General features: G+C 39.9%; 1 protein-coding gene across 1 annotated transcript in view; it reads left to right on the top strand.

The window, feature by feature from the left end:
• The window catches only part of VAT1L (vesicle amine transport 1 like), a 126,732-nt gene that overhangs the window by 19,364 nt on the left and 87,827 nt on the right, over positions 1 to 19,541 (top strand). Inside the window, exons 2-3 of the mRNA XM_036748184.1 lie at positions 357 to 486; positions 2,176 to 2,391. Coding sequence (XP_036604079.1) covers positions 357 to 486; positions 2,176 to 2,391 — 346 coding nt within the window. The remainder of the gene's footprint in view (positions 1 to 356; positions 487 to 2,175; positions 2,392 to 19,541) is intronic.

Here is a 19,541-nt window from a genome sequence, read left to right as displayed (position 1 = left end):
ATCAGGTTTTGATGCTGCCAGTTCATCTGCCTCTAACAGATTCCTAGCCTCCTTCTAATCTGTTATGGGCTAGAAAACAATACGATTCAGCTATTTCATTTTGTATCTAAAATAAGATTAAATCAGTAAAGTGAGAGCTTGAGGGGAGTGTGGACTTTGTAGCAACCATGATGCCTGTTCTGATGCTATTTCCCATACTCTGTCGTGTTGTCTGTGTGCTGTCTAGATGAGATTGCTGCATAAATGCTGTCTGGAAGAGTAATGTATTCCTGTGTGCATTTCAGGACAACACTTTTAATGTTTCTTTTAGTCAAATTCTATCACTGACTTGCTTTTCTCCTTTTTACTGTTCACAGTGGTTTAAACTTTATTGATCTGATGGTGAGACAAGGGAACATTGACAACCCTCCCAAGACACCCTTGGTCCCTGGATTTGAGTGCTCTGGGATTGTGGAAGCCCTTGGAGATAATGTGAAAGGCTATGAGGTAACAACATGGGTGGTGGTTTTGAGAGCCTGAATTATCTGGAGTCACCTGGTGAGAGGGAGGTGATACCAAAGGGACATGTACGAAAAAATGTGCGACATGTCATAGAATCAAAGGATTTAGAACAGGAAGGAAACTTAGAGATCATCCAGATTAGGGGCTCATAACTTTGTTTATGTCATGGACCCCTTTGACATTCTGGGGAAGCTTAATACTATTGTGGGTTGTAATCTACATTCATAATTGAAGGAAATGCCAAACTTCAGTTAGAGGCTAGTGAAAATAAACATTTCTTTCTAGTACAAGTTCCCAGCTATCCCCTCCTCCCCCACCTCCAAAAATCTATCTACATACTGCCTGTGGACCCCAGGTTAAGAACCCCCGAGCTAGACCATCCTCTGATTTTATATATGGGTAAAATGAAGGTTCAAGTCATGAAGTCAATTACTGGGGTAATTGTTAGTCATTAAATCATGATTCCAAATCAAATTACCTGACTGGAAACTCAGTGTTCTTCCCTCTATACACTGGGAGGCAAAATGGGATATAGTGGGAAGAGCACTGAAGTTTGAAGAGACCTAGGTTCAAATCTTACCTCTGAAATTTAATCCCTGTGTGATTATGACCAAGTCACTTAACCTCTGCATTCCTCAGTTTGCTCATTTGTAAAATGGGCATAATAATCCTTGTAAGGTGTGCCTCCCAGTGTTGTTGTGGAGATGGATATAAGCACTCTGCAGCCTTAAAAATTATACATACATATATGTGCATATATGTGTATATATCTATACACCTTTATATACATATATATGTTAACTATTGCTGCCTAGCCATTTAAAAATCAATTTAGATACATTATTGGAACTGAGAGCTCTGAGCTGGTTTCTGATCCCTGTTCTGCCTGTACTACCTTTATGTATGACTTGAGGTAAGACACTTCCCTTCTCGGGGCCTCAGTTTCCCCTCCTACAAAATAATAATAGCTAACATTTATATAGTACTTTATTTAAGGTTTGCAAACCTGGAATCCCTACATGGATCCTACCTCTGATTTTGCCAGCTCTCATGGGGATGGGGCCTAGTTAATCCATCCATTCAGCTTTAGGACTCTGCTCTGGGGGAAAGCTGTCCTTATTGATAGGTGAATGGAAAAAACCCACCCAGCCCACTGTGCCTAGCTGGCTCCAGACCATGCTTCACACCCCAACTAGCCAACTACCAAGACAGCTGGATCTACCACAATAGAGAACACCTTACCAGTTGTACCTGCCCCCTCCCCTCTTCACTCATTTCCAGTTACTGCTGTGAGAAAAATAATCAGATTGGCATTACAATGCCGTTCACATCATTTGTGACAGCCTGGACCAAGACTCTCTTTCCTGGCTATTACTCTCCTGTGTATGTTAGTGTCACTGGACCACTCTGGGCTTCTGTCTTTCCAACTGCAAAGTGAGAGAGTTGGGCTAGAATGATCCCTAAGGCTGTTCCTACTCAAAATCTTGTTATCCTCTATAAAATGTGGACATACTAATGGTTTCATGACTGTTGTGGTAGGGAAAGTGTCAGGTGCCTTAGAACTGTAACAACTATTAATTGTCATCATTATGCAGCAGGGGAGCTAGTGGTCCTCTCAGTTCCTGTTAAAGGCATCTCCAGGAGCCTCTTCTCACCCTGCATTTTCCCCCACAGATTGGAGACCGTGTCATGGCGTTTGTGAATTACAACGCATGGGCGGAGGTGGTTTGCACACCAGTAGAGTTTGTCTACAGGATCCCTGATGACATGAATTTCCCTGAGGCTGCTGCCTTCCCCATGAACTTTGTAACTGCCTACATGATGCTTTTTGAGGTTGCCAACCTGCGGGAAGGAATGTCAGTGCTAGTGCACTCCGCTGGAGGTGGTGTGGTAAGTAACTTTGTCATCTGGGGTCAGGAAGGCATGGACTGGGGGAAAGTAGACTTGTCAGAGGAATCTGTGCTCTTTAAATCAAGGGGTCAAATAAATGGGCTCAGAGATGGTCTCTCTGGGTATGTGGGATCTGCGAGATGGTTTTTCTCTGACGTGTTTTGGAGACGGTCTCTTTATGCAAGGGATTTCAGTCTCTTTGGATGTGTGGACGTCTCAGTATGGTCTTTCTGGATATGAGATATCTCAGAGACTGTGTCTCAGAATGTGAGGGGAGCTTTTGGTTTTGGGTCTCAGTAATGATATGTGGTTCTGTGGAAGTTCGGAGATGGTCTTTCTGTGTTTGAGTCTCAGAGATAGTCTCTTGGAGTAGATGGGTGTCTCAGAGATAGTCTTTCCGGATATTAATTGTCTCAGATTGTCTCTCTAGATATAAAGGATCTCAGAGGTGGTCGTTTAGGTTTGGGTCTCAGAGGATATCTTTGGACGTCTCTTTTGGTTTGGGTCTCAGTGATGATATTTCTGAGACTGGATCTTAGAGATAGTTTTTTTCTGAGTTTGACTCTCGGAGAGCCATACAATATAACAAAGAATAATTTTAAAAAAAGGAAAAAAAATCAACAAAATGATCAATTAATTTAAAAGTCTGAAAATAAATGCAATATATTTCACTTGTGGACCTTCCATTTCTGTAAAAGAGTGAGGTGAGGCTGTCTTATCACTTCTTTGGAGCAGTGCTTGTTGGTTGTAATTTTGAAATATTTCATTTTGGTTGTTCTGTAGTTCTTTCTGCTTACATTGTTGTAATCATTGTATATATTGTTTTCTTGGCTTCTGTTTACTCCATTTTGCATCAGTTCATGGAAATCTTTCCAAGCTTTTCTGTATTCATCATATTCACGTACCACAATTTGTTTAGTCATTCCCCAACTTTGTGAGCAGCTTCTTTGTGTTCAATTCTTTTGCTATCACAAAAAAATGCTGCTATATATATTTTGGTATATATGAGACTTTCTTTCTATCAGTGATCCCCCAGCAGTGGGATCTTAAAGTAAAAAGTTCGTGGACATTTTAATTTTACTTACATAATTCCAAATTGCTTTCCAAAGTGTTTGCACTTATTCACAGCTCTACCAGCAAAGCACTAGTCCTATTTGCTGCCAACGCCTCCAACATTAAGTCCCAGCTCTATTAATAATTATCTATCTGACCTCAGCCAAGCCACTTCCTTTCTTAGAGCAGGGCCTCAGTTTCCTCATCTGTAAAATGAGAATAGCAGTACTTCTACAAAAGTGCTTTGTTAATGTTAAAGTGCTCTTGAAAAATGCTCTGTTTTTTTGACTTGGGAATGGTTGGGCTAGTCTTAAGCAGCTGTTGAAGAAGAAAAATGACAATGATGTAGACCAAAAGATAAGATGTATCCTACATGTGGTTGTCCTGAACAAAGTCATTTCCCAATAATGTCATTAATCGAGTATAACCAAAACCCCAGTAAAGCCACAAAACCCCAAGGTAATGCTTTTAAGTCATTACCCATTTATAACCTTACTCCTAGAATTAAGTGCCCCTTGTAACTTCATTTCATCAATCAATTAACAGCCTTTCCTTAGCTGAGGTGTTTTCTGTTCCCTTCTCCAGACTAAAAACTGAACAAACTCAGAAAAATGACCTATTTAACCTAATTAAGACAGAGGATCCTTAATGAAGTTAAAGGAGATACTAGATGATGTTCAAAGGACACGAAAAATTCTATCAGATTCCTGCCCAAGAAGGACAAGGGAGGTTGCTGAAAGAGTTCAGCATTATTCTGGAGAAAACTTTAATATAACTAAAAAGAAAAAAGGATAGGAGAATGTTAAAAGAGTGCTTAATGAGCTCTTAAAACATGGAACATGGACTGTCAGGACTGGGAGAGACATTAGAACAGACACTCTCAGGGCTGGGAAGGACATTAGAGTAGGGACTGTCAGGGCTGGGAGAGTCCTTAGAATGTTCTCCATAGTATGATATAACTAGAAGGCATGTCAGGGATCATGTGGTTCAACCATCTTATTTTTTAGGTAAGTGGCTGAGGCCCAGAAAAGAGATGTGACTGCCCACAGTCACAGACAGAGCCAGGATTTGAACTTAGGCCTCTTGTGAATCTTATTTTTGTTTTTAGTCATTTTATTTATCACTTCATGTAGAATTCATTTATTTACCCTTATGTTCAAATATAGTTTAGAAATTATAAATAAATGGTTGGATTTTTTATTTTTAATCTGAAAGTGTCCTGTTATTTGAATTATTTAATAAAATCAATTTGATTTTAAATATTTTATATATATAAATATATATATAGTATGTATGTATATGGATAGTATAGTTTGCAAAGCACTTTACACAATTTATCTCTTTTAACCATCACAACAACTCTGTGAGGTACGTGCTGTTGTTATCCCCATTTCATAGGTGAGGAAACTGAAGTTGAGAGGTTAAGTGACTTGCCCAGGGTCCCACAACCAGTAAATGTCTTAGGAAAAAACTTAACCTAAGGTTTTCTTGATGCCTCCATTTAAATGACTTTAAAAGTTCCTGGGCTACTGTGTCATGAGTATTAAACCTCGCGATTACCCAAACATTTCTCTTTTCTCTGTCAGAACTAGAATATCATTCTTGGGTGATGTTTTTATACATATTTCAACAATCTTGAAAATCAGAATCTTTTGACTTTGGCATTGGTGAGTCTTGACAGATTAAATCCATGGACTCCCAAATTTACAGAATTCTCCTTGAAAGCAGGGTTTTTTGTTTTATTTTATTTCTTCTTTGGTGCTCTCTTTCTGTTCTTTCAAGAGAGACCTCATTCTAATAACCCGGTGACCTGTAGAGATGCATTCCCCTAGCTGTGACTCCCTCCTCCTCTTGACCAGAATTCAGTGGGTGCTTTGTGCATCCATAGCACTGGCAGAAACACAAAACACTCCTAGACCTCCAAGGCTGCTAAAATAAGATCCTTGTTCTTGTTGGTAGCACTCTGTGGCTTGTTCTTATGGGGAACCACTCTGGCAAACTTCCTATTAGCTACACTTATTCATTTCAGTGGGGATTCTTGAACAGGTCTTAATTGATTTATGGTGGGCTTCTTTGCTCCTTTTCTCATGATTTGTCAAACCTTCTGTCCAACTGCTTTTGAGGGTCAACTAGCACATTCCTGCCAAGCCCTAATGCAAACGGAAGCTGCTTCAGAATTCAATTGCTATCAAGGCTCTACCAAATTAATTCTAATTACCTCCCTCTTTTTTCTTCAGATAGTCTCCGAATGTTTCTCTTCCAAACTAGGAAGTTTAACTAGGAATGTTTAGTTTGGAGAAGGAAAAATTTAAAGGGCATGTGATTGATGTTAGTTAGCATTTGAAGGGCTATGTGAAAGAGAGATTAGTATTTTTTTTTTTCTGTTTAGCTCCAGGGGGGACTGAATTAGGGGTGGGGGTGGGGATGTTGTTGAGATCAACTTTAGCTTGAAGTAAGGAAAACCTTCCTAAACAATTAGAAATACCCTAAAGTGGAATGGCCTGCCCTAGAAGATGGTGGGTTTCCTATCCCTAGAGATCTTTAAGCTTACTGATTTCTTCTTGGGGAAGCTGTGTTTTCTGAGGTCCTGTCTAGCTTTTGGATTCTCCAATTCATGGATCTTTATTCAGTTCAGCCAAAATGTATTGAAGCCACTATCTAGTCTAAGGCATTGTTCTAAACCCTAAGGATACAAAGACAAAAAGGAAGCAGTTCCTAGCCTCAGGAAGTTTATATTCTACTGAGAGATTACAGGTGCTATAATGAGTATGTCTGAAGTAATTCGAGGAGGCACATATCTCTAGCCCATGGGAAGAATCAGGGAAGGCTTCACATAGAAAGTGGCACCTGAGCCAAACCTTGAAGGCAGAGGAAATCAGAGGCGAAGTTGAAGAGGTAGTTCATTCGAGAAAGAAGGGGATAGCTTGTGTCAGTAAATTGGGGTGAGGCAGGGTAGGAGTTTGGGAAGTAGCCAATGGTCCAACATGACTGAAAGACACAAAGTATGTGATTTATTTAATTTGAAATCACCTAGGCCCTATGTCTTTTTCACATGAATAGTCAATAAACAATGTCTTCCCTAGTCCATATTTGTGCATTTGGGTACACTGAATTGATTCCAGAAATCCTTTCCTGTCTTATGCTTTATGAGAAGTGGCCCATTTTACTGGAGATTTATGTAAAGTCATTAACACCTCTTAAGTTTTATAAAATCATAGAACTGTGAAGTATTATACTGCCTCCCAGTGCCCCCAGATATCTCTTAGAAGTACCATGTAGGCTTGTACTGGTCTGACGTCAATTCTCCCTTATAGCCTAACTCAAAGAGAAGATTCTAGGCAGGGTTCAATGAAGAATCTTTGCCCTCCTCAGTCCTGCATACAAAAGTGACAGTCATACCCTGGGTGCTGAAAGGAAGAAATTTGGGAGAAGTTTAAGTACCATCGAGCTGATAGCCGGAGCTTCCTCTCCAGCAGTGTCTTCAGCGCCAAAGGTCTTAGGAATGAAACCAGGACATGTATTTAGATGAATGATACTCAATTATTGAATTCTATTCATTATGTATGTTGCCTTTATCACTGTAGTTCAAACTGCTTAGAATTGACAGCCCATGGAAATGTTCATTGGAATTATTAGAGAATGCGTCTGCTTCTGGGCTGCTTCTTCATCAGATTGCTGCCTGAAGAATTAACTATCTAAAGATTGACTTCAGCTGTGGCCTCTTCCAGGAGACCTTTCCTGGTCCCTCTAACTGCTAGTGGCATCCCCTTTAAGCAGGGCTATGCTGTTAAATGTTTCACAACTATCTCTGGGGAGGGGGAGAGGAAAGGGGTGCTTACAGAAAGTATTCAAGGCACACTTTCAAGTTTAATCTGCGTTAATTACATTTTCTTCATCACTTTCTTCAGTCAGCTAGTCAATAAACATTTATTAAGCACCTTCTATGTGCCAGGCTCTGGGCTAAGTGCTGGGGATAGAGAAAAGGGTAAAAGACAGTTCTGTTTTCAGGGAACTCACAGTCTAAAGAGGAAGACAATGTATAAACTATTATGTACAAATGAGTTATATAGAGGATAAATTTGAAATAACCAGCAGAGGAAAGGTGCAATAAACAGAACAATAAAACAAGCCTCAATTTTTAATATTTGCCAGTTTCCAAAATGTACATGCACACACTGAAAATTTAGTGACTCTCTTGAGTAGGTTGGAGCTGGCTCCAGCACCTCTTCCTTTAGGCTTACTTTCCATTTACTGTATTCTATTTTTATCTCTGTATTCTGCTATATACATGTTATATCCCCCATTCAATGTATGCTTTTGGAGGGCAGGGACCGTTTTTCTTTTTCTTAGTATTCCCAGTGCTTAACAGGGTCTGGCACACAATAAGCACTTAATAAATGCTTGTTGACTGATTTGCACATTATTACAATAAGAGAAAATCAGTAAAGTCCTGTCTTAGAGAGAATGATGGAACAGAGAAGAGCAAGGAGGGGCCTTACAAAGTAGAACTGCGGGCCTGAGTACTTAACTGCCTTGGATGTCTCCACCTGGATGTCCTGTCATCCTTGCTGTTCCTCAAATGTGACTCTGAATTACTACCTATACCCCATGCCAGAAACACTTTTCCTCCTTATTGCCACCTCTTCCTTTAAACTTAGCCCTTCCCTCTGAGACTTCCCCCAGTTTATCCTGTAAATATCTCATTTGTACATTGTTGGTTTCATGTTGTCTCCCCCATTAGACAGAGAGCTCCTCAAGAGTAGGAGATGGCTTTCATTTTTGATTTTGTTTTGTTTTGTTTTTTGTCTTTCTTTGTATCCCCAGGGTTTAACATAGTGCCTGGCACGTAGTAGGCACTTAAAAATGACAGCTGACTGACTAAAACACTACATTTAGTAATATAGCCATATCTGACATTCCACCTCTTGGCATATATACAGACTTACCCCATCCCTGGAATATTTATTCTCTCTTCATTTCTGCCTTTCATAATTCCTAGCTTACTTTGGGATTTAGCTATCCATGATGCCTTCTCTCTTCATCCTATATATCTGTGCTCTTTCATTCCTCTGATTCCCTTATATTGTTTTGTTGTTCAGTCATTTCAGTTGTGAGTTTTCTTGGCAAAAGTACTGGAGTGATTTGCCATTTCCTTCTCCAGCTCATTTTGCAGATGAAGAAACAGACAAACAGAGTTAAGAGACTTGCCCAGGGTCACACAGCTAGAAAGTGTCTGAAAGCAGATTTGAACTCTAGAAGATGAGTCTTCCAGGCTTACTTATCTCTATATATTTAATATTCCTCCAGGAGAATGTAAGCTTTTGAAGGCAGGGACTACTTTGGTTTTGCCTTTTTATCTTTGATGCTCAGCACAGTACCTAGCACAGAGTAATAATAACTATGGAATTGAATTGGATGACTGAACTAGAAAGATTTTAAGAAAATAAAAAAACAGAGCTAGAAGAGAAGAATGAGGTCTCCTCATCTTACAAAGGAGTGTGTGAGACAGTGACTTTACCCAAAATTAAACTCAGAGGCTTCTCAAGGTAGAAAGTAGAAAGGAATTTTATTATGATCCCATGAGAAAGGGCAACTCACCACACCAAGAGTTCTCTCAGTGTCAGAGTGCACTAAGCACAGATAATACAGTTTCTTATATACAACCTAATGCAAATTTCCCCTTCCCTAACCCCTTCCTCTCAGCTCAAAATTGCAAGCCTTGAGGGTACAATCTAGAATGTGATAAATCTACCCCAGTAACAGGATAAAGAATGAACAGATGTGGTTATCTTGATAAACAGATGACAAACCTAACCTTCCCACCGTTCTTACATCTGTGACAGATGACAAGCCTAACTTTCCCACCATTCATACATCTAGCTGGTCTTTTCTGAGCATTTCTCACATCTGGCCTTCCAACCAGATGTTTGCATCTTATTCTTCTTTCTTTTGGGCCCCTTGCCCTCAGGTAAGTGTGCGGATGTAAGCATCCTGTGTCCTTATTTTCATTCCCAGAGGATCCCACGGTCACTAACTTGTCTTCCCACAGTCACTGACTTGTCTTACAGAAAAGCTGAGATTTAGATTTTATGAGAGTCTTCACTATCCCACTCATGAGGAAACCAATGCTCAGACAGGGAGAAGTAGAAACTGCCCAGGATCATACAATGAGATAGTATATGGACTTGTATATATCAAGTAACTTTCCAACTTTGGTGAATTGAATGCTATTAAAATCTGTAAAACCATCTGCAAGTGGAGGAATTTGGTTGAAAGAACAGTGATAAAAGGTTAATGAGAAATTAATGACTATAGGATACTTCTGTGATGATCTGGAGTGTCATTCATTGAATGTTTTACACACCGAATCAGTTGCAGAAAACTGTTCCTGATGAATAGTCCTATGCCTTATAAGAAATGGTCCATTTTATTGGAGATTCATGTAAAGTCATTAAAACCCCCTAAATTTTATAAAGGCATAGAATTGTAAAGTGTTAGGGGGCCTCAGAAGCAATCTAGTCCAATTTGGACAGGAATTTCCTCATTAGCCTACCAAAGATGCAGTCATCCATTTTCCATTTGAAGACCTCCATTGAAGTAGAACCCATCAGCTTATTTCACTTCTGGCCAGCTCAAAGCATTAGTAAATGTTTCCTTATGCTGAGCTGGAATCTTTCTCCTCACATGTTCCACCCATCACTCTTAGTTTTTCCCTCTAGGGTGAAGCAAAACAAGGCCTCTTCTATATGATAGGCCTTTAAATTCATGAGGACAACAGTCCTGTTCACTCTAAATCTTTTCTTCTCCCAGCCACACATCCCCAGTTCCTTCAATACATCAGGGCTTTGAATCTCCTCACCATCCCAGCCACCCTCCTCTTTGGAAGTGCTCCAGCCTGTAGATGTCCTTCTTACAATGCAGTGTGTTTCAGGTTTGGTCTCACCAAAGCAGAGAACAACAAGACCATCATGTCCTTTGCTTGGTTTGCTTTTCTTCTGTGCATACCCTCTCTAGGATTGCATTAGGGTTTTTGGCTGCTGTTTAACATGTTGAGTTATTTGACTTGAAATCACTGAAACCCCAGGTCTTTTCTCAATGAATGGTCAGTTAAACAATGTCTTCCCCATTCTGTATTTGTACATTTGATTTTAAAAAACATTTTAAATCTTTTAAGAATGCTTTTATATACCATATTTGCTTCCCAGTAATCTCCTCACACACTCCATTATAAAAATAACAAAACCATCTGACACACAGCTATGATTGATAGCATACCCACCACTTCTCACCTATAGTCTACCCTCTCTCTAGCAAGAGGAAAGAAGTGTATTTCTTCATCCAGATGAGTATCTGTAGCTAAAAATTGGACATTGCTTTTAATTTGAATTCCATTGTCTTTTAGTGTTTTCTTTATTTACATTATCATAGTCGTTATGTATATTGTTCCCCTGGTTCTGCTTTCTTTACTCAGTATCACTTTACTCAAGTCTTGTGTAAAGTACTGTCTCTTTCTTATGTGGACATTTTCTTTACTGAAAAGGGCAGAAAGGGAACATTTATGTGAGAAGCACAGAGAAAAGTAGTTTGAGAAGAGCTACAGACAATTCTAGAAGGACCTGAATGAAAGCATTCCTCTCTCAGGCAAATTTACTGACAGATGGCTGCAGGGCATTATTTCTCAATAGGTAACATATATGACTGTTTTTTAGGATATGGACATTTATTGCTGGAAAACTGAACCAAAGAACTATGGAGAACTATGGGAAAATTATATATTGATTATTTGTATCATATATGACAGAAATCTGGATTTGGGGTTTGTCAACCTAAATAGGAAACTCACCACTGAGGGCGTAGGAACTCCAGCAGTGAATAGTAGACCTAGGTCTCCCCCATACATACACACACACACACACACACACACACACACACACTTACCCAAGGACCCTGAGAATGAGCAGCTGTAGTGTGGTCACTGCCTATCCCCAGCCTGCCAGCATGGGTACAGTTAGGGTGAGTGAGCCAGCCCAGCCTAAGAGGAGAAACTCTGAAGAGAGTTGAGGGTATGTCCCTTCTCTACAACATTCCATTATATCTATACACCACAATTTGTTCATCCATGCCCTAATTGATAGGTGTCCACTTTGTTTCCCATGCTTGTGTAACTGATTTTTCAAAACTCAATGCCTGTGACGCTTCCTGCCTGCCTTCCTTCCCAAGTAACTTAGCATCTCTGGATTTCAGTTTCTCCATCTACAGAATGAGGGGCTTGGACTATGTGGCCTTTGAAACTCCTTCCAAATTTAGCTCTATGAACCTGTGAGCTTATGGTTTATAATTATAATAATGGCAAGCATTCATATAGGACTTTAAGGTTTTACAAAGCACTTTACAGATGTTATCTCATTATATCCTTACAACAGTCCTGGGAGGTCAGTGCTGTTATTACCTTCATTTTTAAAATGAGGAAACTGAGCCTGAGAGAAGTGAATTGTCTTGCCCAGGATCACGCTGCCAGTAGATATCTGAGGTAGGATTCAAATTCAGGTCCTCTTGACTTCCAAGTTCATCCACTTTGCCACCTAGCTGCCTTTCAAAATGATCCCTATTAAATGTTATGTTGTTGGCATCATCTGGGTAAGTTTTTTTTCAAGCTCATTTCTTTTGTGCATTAGTGCTCCTACGCAGTTCTGTCACCAAGCAAAATAGTGCAGAGGGCGAAGAGGAGAGGGCTCCGGGCAGAGCCTTGGGAGGACATCTGTGTTTAGTTGATGTGACCTGGATGAAGATCCGGTAAAAGACTGAGAAGAAGCAGACAGGTGGAGAGAGAACCAGGAGAGCATAGAGCAGTGATGTGAAGAACAAAAAGAGAAGAGAGAGTATCCACGAGAAGTAGGCAATTAACCCTGTCAAAAAGCTGCAGAGAGGACAAGAAAGATGAGGGCTGAGAAAAAGCCATTTGATGTGGTGATTAAGAGATCATTTGTAACATTAGAGAAAACCGTCTCAATTGAATGATGAGGCTGAAAGCAAGTTCACAGAGAGTTAAGAAAAGAGCGAGAGGAAAGAAAGTGGAAGGAGCCATTGTAGATGGCTTCCTCCAGAAAATCAGGAGAGATGTGGGACAATCGTTAGTGGGGGTGAAGGGATCAAATGGGTATGCAGCCATTAGACAAGGAGATTGCAGGTTGAGAGAGTAGGAATGATAGAGGGACCAATTAGCTGGAGAAAACAGGATGGAGTGGGATCGTCTATGCATGTAGAAAGGTTTGTCTTGGCAAGAAGAACCAACCACCTCTTCCTGTGAGACAGGAGTAAAGAAAGAAATAGTGATGGAAGGTGCCTGATGGTGTTTGATGGAGAAGAGGGGACAGAAGGTCCCCACTCAACCCATCTTCCAGGCACTGCAAAAGTGTGCTCACAGGAGGCCTGCCCCGTCGGCACTTCCACTCCCATGAGCCCTGCGGCTGGGGACTGGAGGAATGGAAACTATTGAAAAATTAAACAGAACAAAACCTCTCTATCACACCCTTCATTAATAATAGAAGGAACCCTACATTAACATCATGGGCTCAGGGAGAAATTTACTGGGCATTTGATGTACAGTGTAATGGGGTGTGCTTCAGTTGCTGACTAGGAAAATCGGCTCAGCTCTTTCTAAATGTCAGACATTTCTGAGCACTTTAATTACCCTGTTCTCCGCCGCACCCAAGTGATAGACCTGCAGTTAAGTCAAAAGTATATTTTGTACATTTTAAAACAGAATGTGAGAATCATGCTACTCCCCAGTCCCTAGGACTCATATAGGGTGTCCATAAAGCCTTCATGGAGTTTAACCCTGTGTTTTTAATTTTGTCCAAGGTTTTAAGCTATGATTTCTATAGTTTTATTTCTCTTGATGCCTCTTGTTTTTGTATCATAGTCTTTATAGAATGCCTCCCTCCTCCATTGCCGACCCCTCGTAACCAACAGTTAAACAAAAACCATGGATACAGTGACCTCCAGTGATGTAGGCAACATTCTATTCTCATAGTTACCATCTTCTTTCCTGAGAGGAGGGAGGGATATTTCATCATCTAGTCTCCAGAACTACTAGTGGCTTTTTGATTACTCTGAGTTTGAATTCCTTTTTAGTGATTTTTTTTGAAAATTTATTGTAGTTGTGTCTGTTATTTACCTAGTTCTGCTGCTTCCCTCATCATCACTTCACAGAAACCTTCCCACGTGTCTTTGAATTCCTCATGGCCATCATTTCTTACTCCATAATTATCTTCCATTACATTTACATACCACAGTTTATTAAGCCATTCTAGAGGTAGGTAGGTGGCACAGGGGATAGAGTGCTGGGCCTGGAATCAGAAGGTTCATCTTCCTGAGTTCAAATCTGGCCTCAGGCAGTTACTAGCTGTGTGACCCTGGGCAAGTTACTATTTGCCTCAGTTTGCTCATCTGTAAAATAAGCTGGAGAAGGAAATGGCAAACCTCTCCAGTATCTTTGCCAAGAAAACCCCAAATGCAATCACAAAGAGCCTGACACTACTGAACAAAAACAACAACATTCAGCCATTCCCCAGTTGATAGACATAATTCTTGTTTCTAGTTTTTTGCTACCTCTAAAGTGTTGCTGTGAATATTTTGGCTTTTTTTCCTGTTTTTGACCTATCCCACCCTCTCTTGGGGTAAATTTTCAGTTCTATTTCTCTATTAAGCAAATTCAACAAAAAATTATGGAGCATGAACTATGTCCAAGACTTCCACTAGAGTCCTGTAGATACCTCACCGTGCTGTGGAGGTGACCCTGGTTTCTCAAAGATTATGCATATGGCACAAATGTTCTAGTATGGCCTGCCAAGCTAGAAAAGCTTTGGGGGTGGCCCTGGGGATGGAGGCCCAAAAAGATTGCCTTTCTTTTATCTGCAGATCAGCCTAATTGAGTTCAGAGAGGCTTATCTTGAGGGTGACCATAAAGTAACAATTTTTTGGCCACTGAAATTCGTGAAACCACCTACCAAAGTTTTGGAGAGGGGCTGAATTTGGTTGGTAAACACCAACCTCAGCTAAGTGCTGAAAGTCCTTCAGACATTTCCAGATTTTTTTCATGTTGCTCCTGCTTTCATGCTCTACATTCCTGACAAACAGTCCTGCTTTCTGTTTCCTGGAATTGACATTCCATCTCCCACCTCTAGGTCTTTGTACAGTCTGTCCTCAAATTCCTGGAACGTCCCCCTCCTCACCTCTGCTCTACCTTCAGAACCAAGTGTGAATACCCCTTTTCTGACATTCTAAATTGGTAGTTTTCCCTCTTTTCTCAAATTTTCTTCTGTTTATCTATCCGTATAAATATTGCGGCAGATAGAATGTAAGTTCCTTGGGGCAATGGACTATTTCTTGTTTTGTCTTTACATCCCTAGTGTTTAGCTTTGGGGGCCAGCGGTGTAAGAGCCTTCAGTTTCATCAGTGAGGGGGAGCTCTCAATTGGAAAACTCTTTCTATCAATACAGACTGATTACTCCTCTATCTTAGAGTCATAGTTCCTGAGGGCATTGAATATTAAATAATGATGACACAGGCAAAGCCCAGCTATGTCTCACTTCACTTAGCTCCTAATCATCCCCATATTTTTGTCAGCTGCCAAGCATACACTCTTCCCCCTCCTCAATAAGTTTTGGACCCAAGGTGACATCAATTCTACCATTGTTCCTGAAAGGGATGTCCCAATCTGCTCTCCTTGGCCCATTTGCCCCTCCCCCCATACACCTTCCCTATAACTTTCTGCACCAAAGGGCCTCTTCTTGGCCACCACTCTCCTATGTCTGTTTCTTCCCCCAAGCAACTTGAGGGCAGAGTGTGTCTTTGCTTTTTGCATTTGTATCCCTAGCACTTAGTACAATTCTTGGCACATAGTAAATGCTTAATGAATACTTTTCTATTCACTTATTTATTCAAAGGCATCCCTTGAATCCATGTCTTCCTAACACAAAGGGCAGTGGATAGAACATTGAACCTCAAGTCAGAAAGACCTGAGTTCAAATCCTGCTTAACACATTTACTAGTTAGATGATCCTGGGCAAATCATTTAACCCCTGTTTGCCTCAGTTTCCTCATATAAACAATGAGGATAATAATAGCACTTCTACTAAGGTTGGTGTCAGAATAAAATGAAATAATATTTGTAAAGTGCTTTATAAACTTTAAAGTATTCTATAAATGCTTACTACTGCTACTACTGTGCACTATACCATATTTCCTTCACGTAGCAGGCACTTAATAAAGACGTTGAATTAATGCAGAGAGACCAATGAATTCATGTTCCTGTATCTCTAAAGCATTAATGGGAATGAAAGGCTCTTGCTAGCCATTGGGATAAGACATATACAAAAATAAGCATAATTCAAGTTAGAGTATGATGGGGGCTTCTGCCTTTCTTGTTTCTTTTCAATAAGGAATACTTCTCTAGAGCCGTACTTAAGTCATGGGTTTCATCACATTGGGTGTCAGTGAAACCTATGCAGTCAAATTTATATCCTGGCATTTACAATGCTAGCTCATCTTGCTTATTGCCTTAACTTTGGACGTTTGCGTCTAGACATTCAGGCCCTGAGTTTTGCTACTGTCTTGTTTCTTGGATTTTTGTCTCCTGTGAACTTATGAATGTCTCAACTGTCATTCTTCATTTTAGCTATTCTTTAGGGCTGGTTTGATGGATGTGTACAGAGACAGTATATACTATCTTTCTAGCTTAATGCCCTTTTGATTAGATTTGCAAGAGACCAGGCAAATGCATTCTTAACAGCGTTTGTCAGATACTGGACAGGAATCTGTAATGCCTGTATTTAAATCCAGCATCCTGGCATCCAAATCCCTCTCTCAAATACTACCTTCTTAGGTTCTTCAAATCCCATATCTGGATGTTACTTACCTGACAAGGTGTAGATCAAATACAATTTTTTAAAAAAGAAAAAGAAATTTAAATTTTTAAAAGATCAAATGATATAATGTTTATAAATGCTTTATAAATCAGAAATTTATAAACAAGACCAAGCATTTATTAAACTATTATGTGTCAGGTACTATGCTAGATGCAAAGGATACAGAGACAGAAGTAAAGTGGGCCCTGCCCTCAAGGAATTTACATTCTAATGGGGTGGGGAGCAAATATACAGAGCAGATACAAAGTAATCTTGCTGTAGGGAGAGAATGGGGTGGGGGCAAACCACAACAGACCTCATTTAAGATGTGACCTTGGTCTGAGTCTTAAAGGAAACAAATAATTCCAAAAAGTAAAGATGAGAAAGGAGAACATTCTAGGCATGAAGGAAAATAGGTAGAATGACACAGAGATGAGAGATGGAGTATCATGTATGAGGAACAGCGAGTAAAGCAAGAATGGCTGAATCAGAGAGTATGAGATGGGAAGTAAGATATCAGAAGACAGGAAGAGTACAGCTCATGAAGTGCTTTAAATGCCAGCGTGGGCTGTGTTTGATTCTAGAGGCAATAGGGAGCCATTTGAGTTTATTGAGTTGGGGAAGGGGAGCATGGACAGACCTGCACTTTAAGAAAATCACTTCTGTAGCTGTATGAAGGATGAATTGGACTTGAGAGATACTCGAGTCAGGGAAACCAATTTAGAGGCTAGTGCAATAGCCCAAGTGAGAACTGATTAAGGCCTAAACTCAGAGAGTAGTTGTATGAGGGCAGAGAAAAAGGAAAATGCAGAAGATGTTATGGAGATAGAAATAATAAGATTTGGCAACTGATTTGATCTGATTTGAGGGCTGAATTGAGGATGACCAAGGTTGTTAGCCTCAGAAACTGGAAGGATCGTGATGCCCTTGGACAGAAGTTGGGAAATTTAAAAGTGAGATAGGTTTGCAGGAAATATGATGGGTTGTTTTCTTTTGGACACCAAAGTGCTGCATACATGTCAGCTTTTGTTATTTCTAAATTGTGTGTTATATGTATTGAATAACTTTAATAATTTTATTGAAATACTTTATGAATAAAATATTTCTCAATAGTCTTCCATGTCCTCTTTGCAAATTCCTCTTCACATGTATTTCTACAAACAGTGCTGCATTTATCCTAAATGAACTCTAAAAATCTAATTATTACTTGCATGAGGCCCAGTCTAAGTTTGTTTTTAAAATGCCTTAAGTGAAATAATTCAGGAATGTTATGGTTGTTTGAATCATCCCCAGTGCTATCAGTCTGGTTTAGTCTCTCATCATGTCTTCCTTGGACTATTATTACAAAGCGTTTTCGCTGATCTCCTTGCCTCTACTGTCTCCATTCATCAGGCCATAACTGTATAGGTCGAAGGGAATTCAAAAGGCATTTAATTCAATATCCTTATTTTACAGATGAGGAAACTGAGGCCTATCCATGGTAAGTGCCTTGCCCAAGGTCACATGGGTAGCAAAGCCTCAGAGACAGGATTTGAATATCTATCCTCTGACCGTTGGGCTTGTTCTCTGTATCATGCTTCCTCAGTTGCTACTGTCTCCTTCATAATTCTTATGCACAGGTCTAACCACTTGTGTCACTTCTCTCCTCTTCCCCACAAAGATTTTGTGGCTCCCTGTTGCCAATAAAATAAAACAAAAACTCAGCCAGTGATCAAGGATCTCTCAAATCTCTTTCCAATCTGTCCTTTCAGGCTTATCTGACAGTGGTTCTCTTCATAAACTTTGTGTCCCCATCAAACAAGCCTGGCCTGTATTCCCTGACCTTGCCCTAACTTTACTTGCCTCTTTACACCTACTCATTATCTTCCATGTCTAGAATGGGTTCTCCCACCTCCTAAAACCATATCCATTCTTGAGATCTAGTTCAGCTACTACCCCTCTAGAATGGTTCAACTCTTCTTTAATCTCATGACATTTTACTTAGACTTTTCTTCATGTTCTTCCATGGATTCAGAGCTGGAAGAGTCAGCGGGGCTTAAAGCCCAGGTCATCTACTTCCATATCCAGCAATCTTTTCACTCTACCAAACAATCACTTTGTGTCAGCCGATATGTATTCCTTGTAAAAGGAAAAGGGAATAGCCTTTTCCTTTCCTCCTTACTAATGCTTCTCTTTTAGTTCAGGGGGAACTTAATGAATAGCAGATAGTGTGCCAGTCCTGATAGCCATATGCTCACCTGAGTGCTATGGCTGGCAAAATGTCCTTGATAACTACTTTCTGAGTATGTGCTTGGGATGTGCAGTGGCAACAGAATGGGGTCTCTACGGAGAAATTCCAGAGATCCTAGAAAATAATATGTCTGGCTCTAAGCTGTTGAGATTACTGCTATACAGACTGAGCTTGGGGAGATGCATTTTACCTTGGCATCTTAATTCTTGTGGAGTCATTGTTCAGTGCCTGCTGTTGACTTGCCTGCAGGCTTCCCACCAGAGGAAGACTGGGACCAATAAAGGGCAGCATAGTGTAGTGAAAAAAGTATTGGATCTGGAGTCAAAAGACCTGGCTTGGATTCTCGGCTCTGGTACTTTTTGATCATGGGCAAGTTATCTTGAATGGGAGCTTTTTTAGGGCAGAGACTAGTCCTTAATTCATATTTGCATCTTTCTCAGCACTGAGCAGAGAATAGGTGTTTAATAAATATTACTTCAATGGATTGAACTATGTTATAAAGTATATATTATTACATACTACATATATAGTATATATAATATATAATTATATATTATATTATTTTATTCTATTATATTAATATATTATGTTATATATAAGATGTCTTTGAGTTTATCTACATAATTCACATATACATCTCACCAAATTTTAGACCTTATCACATTAGAAGGAATGTATTTGCTCATACTTCAGCAAATGATGAGCCCTTTTCATATATCTTTGGGTTTCGATTAAAACAGCTTCCTTTAAGCCTCTGAGAATGTAAGTCATGCATTGACTAGCTTAATTAGAACATAAAATCTTTTTGCTGTTAAATCACAGAAACTCAGAGCCGCAAAGGACCTCAGAGTACATCTAGCCCAAGCCCAACTTTAAGCAGATATTCCCCTCTATGGTAACCCCAACAAATGATCATCCAGCCTCTGCTTAGAGACTGTCACTGATCTAGAACTTACTGC

Source organism: Trichosurus vulpecula, chromosome 3 (assembly GCF_011100635.1).
Source record: "Trichosurus vulpecula isolate mTriVul1 chromosome 3, mTriVul1.pri, whole genome shotgun sequence".
Classification (NCBI taxonomy): domain Eukaryota; kingdom Metazoa; phylum Chordata; class Mammalia; order Diprotodontia; family Phalangeridae; genus Trichosurus; species Trichosurus vulpecula.
Note: the sequence above shows the minus strand (reverse complement) of the source record. Positions and strands in the feature narration are given on the sequence as shown.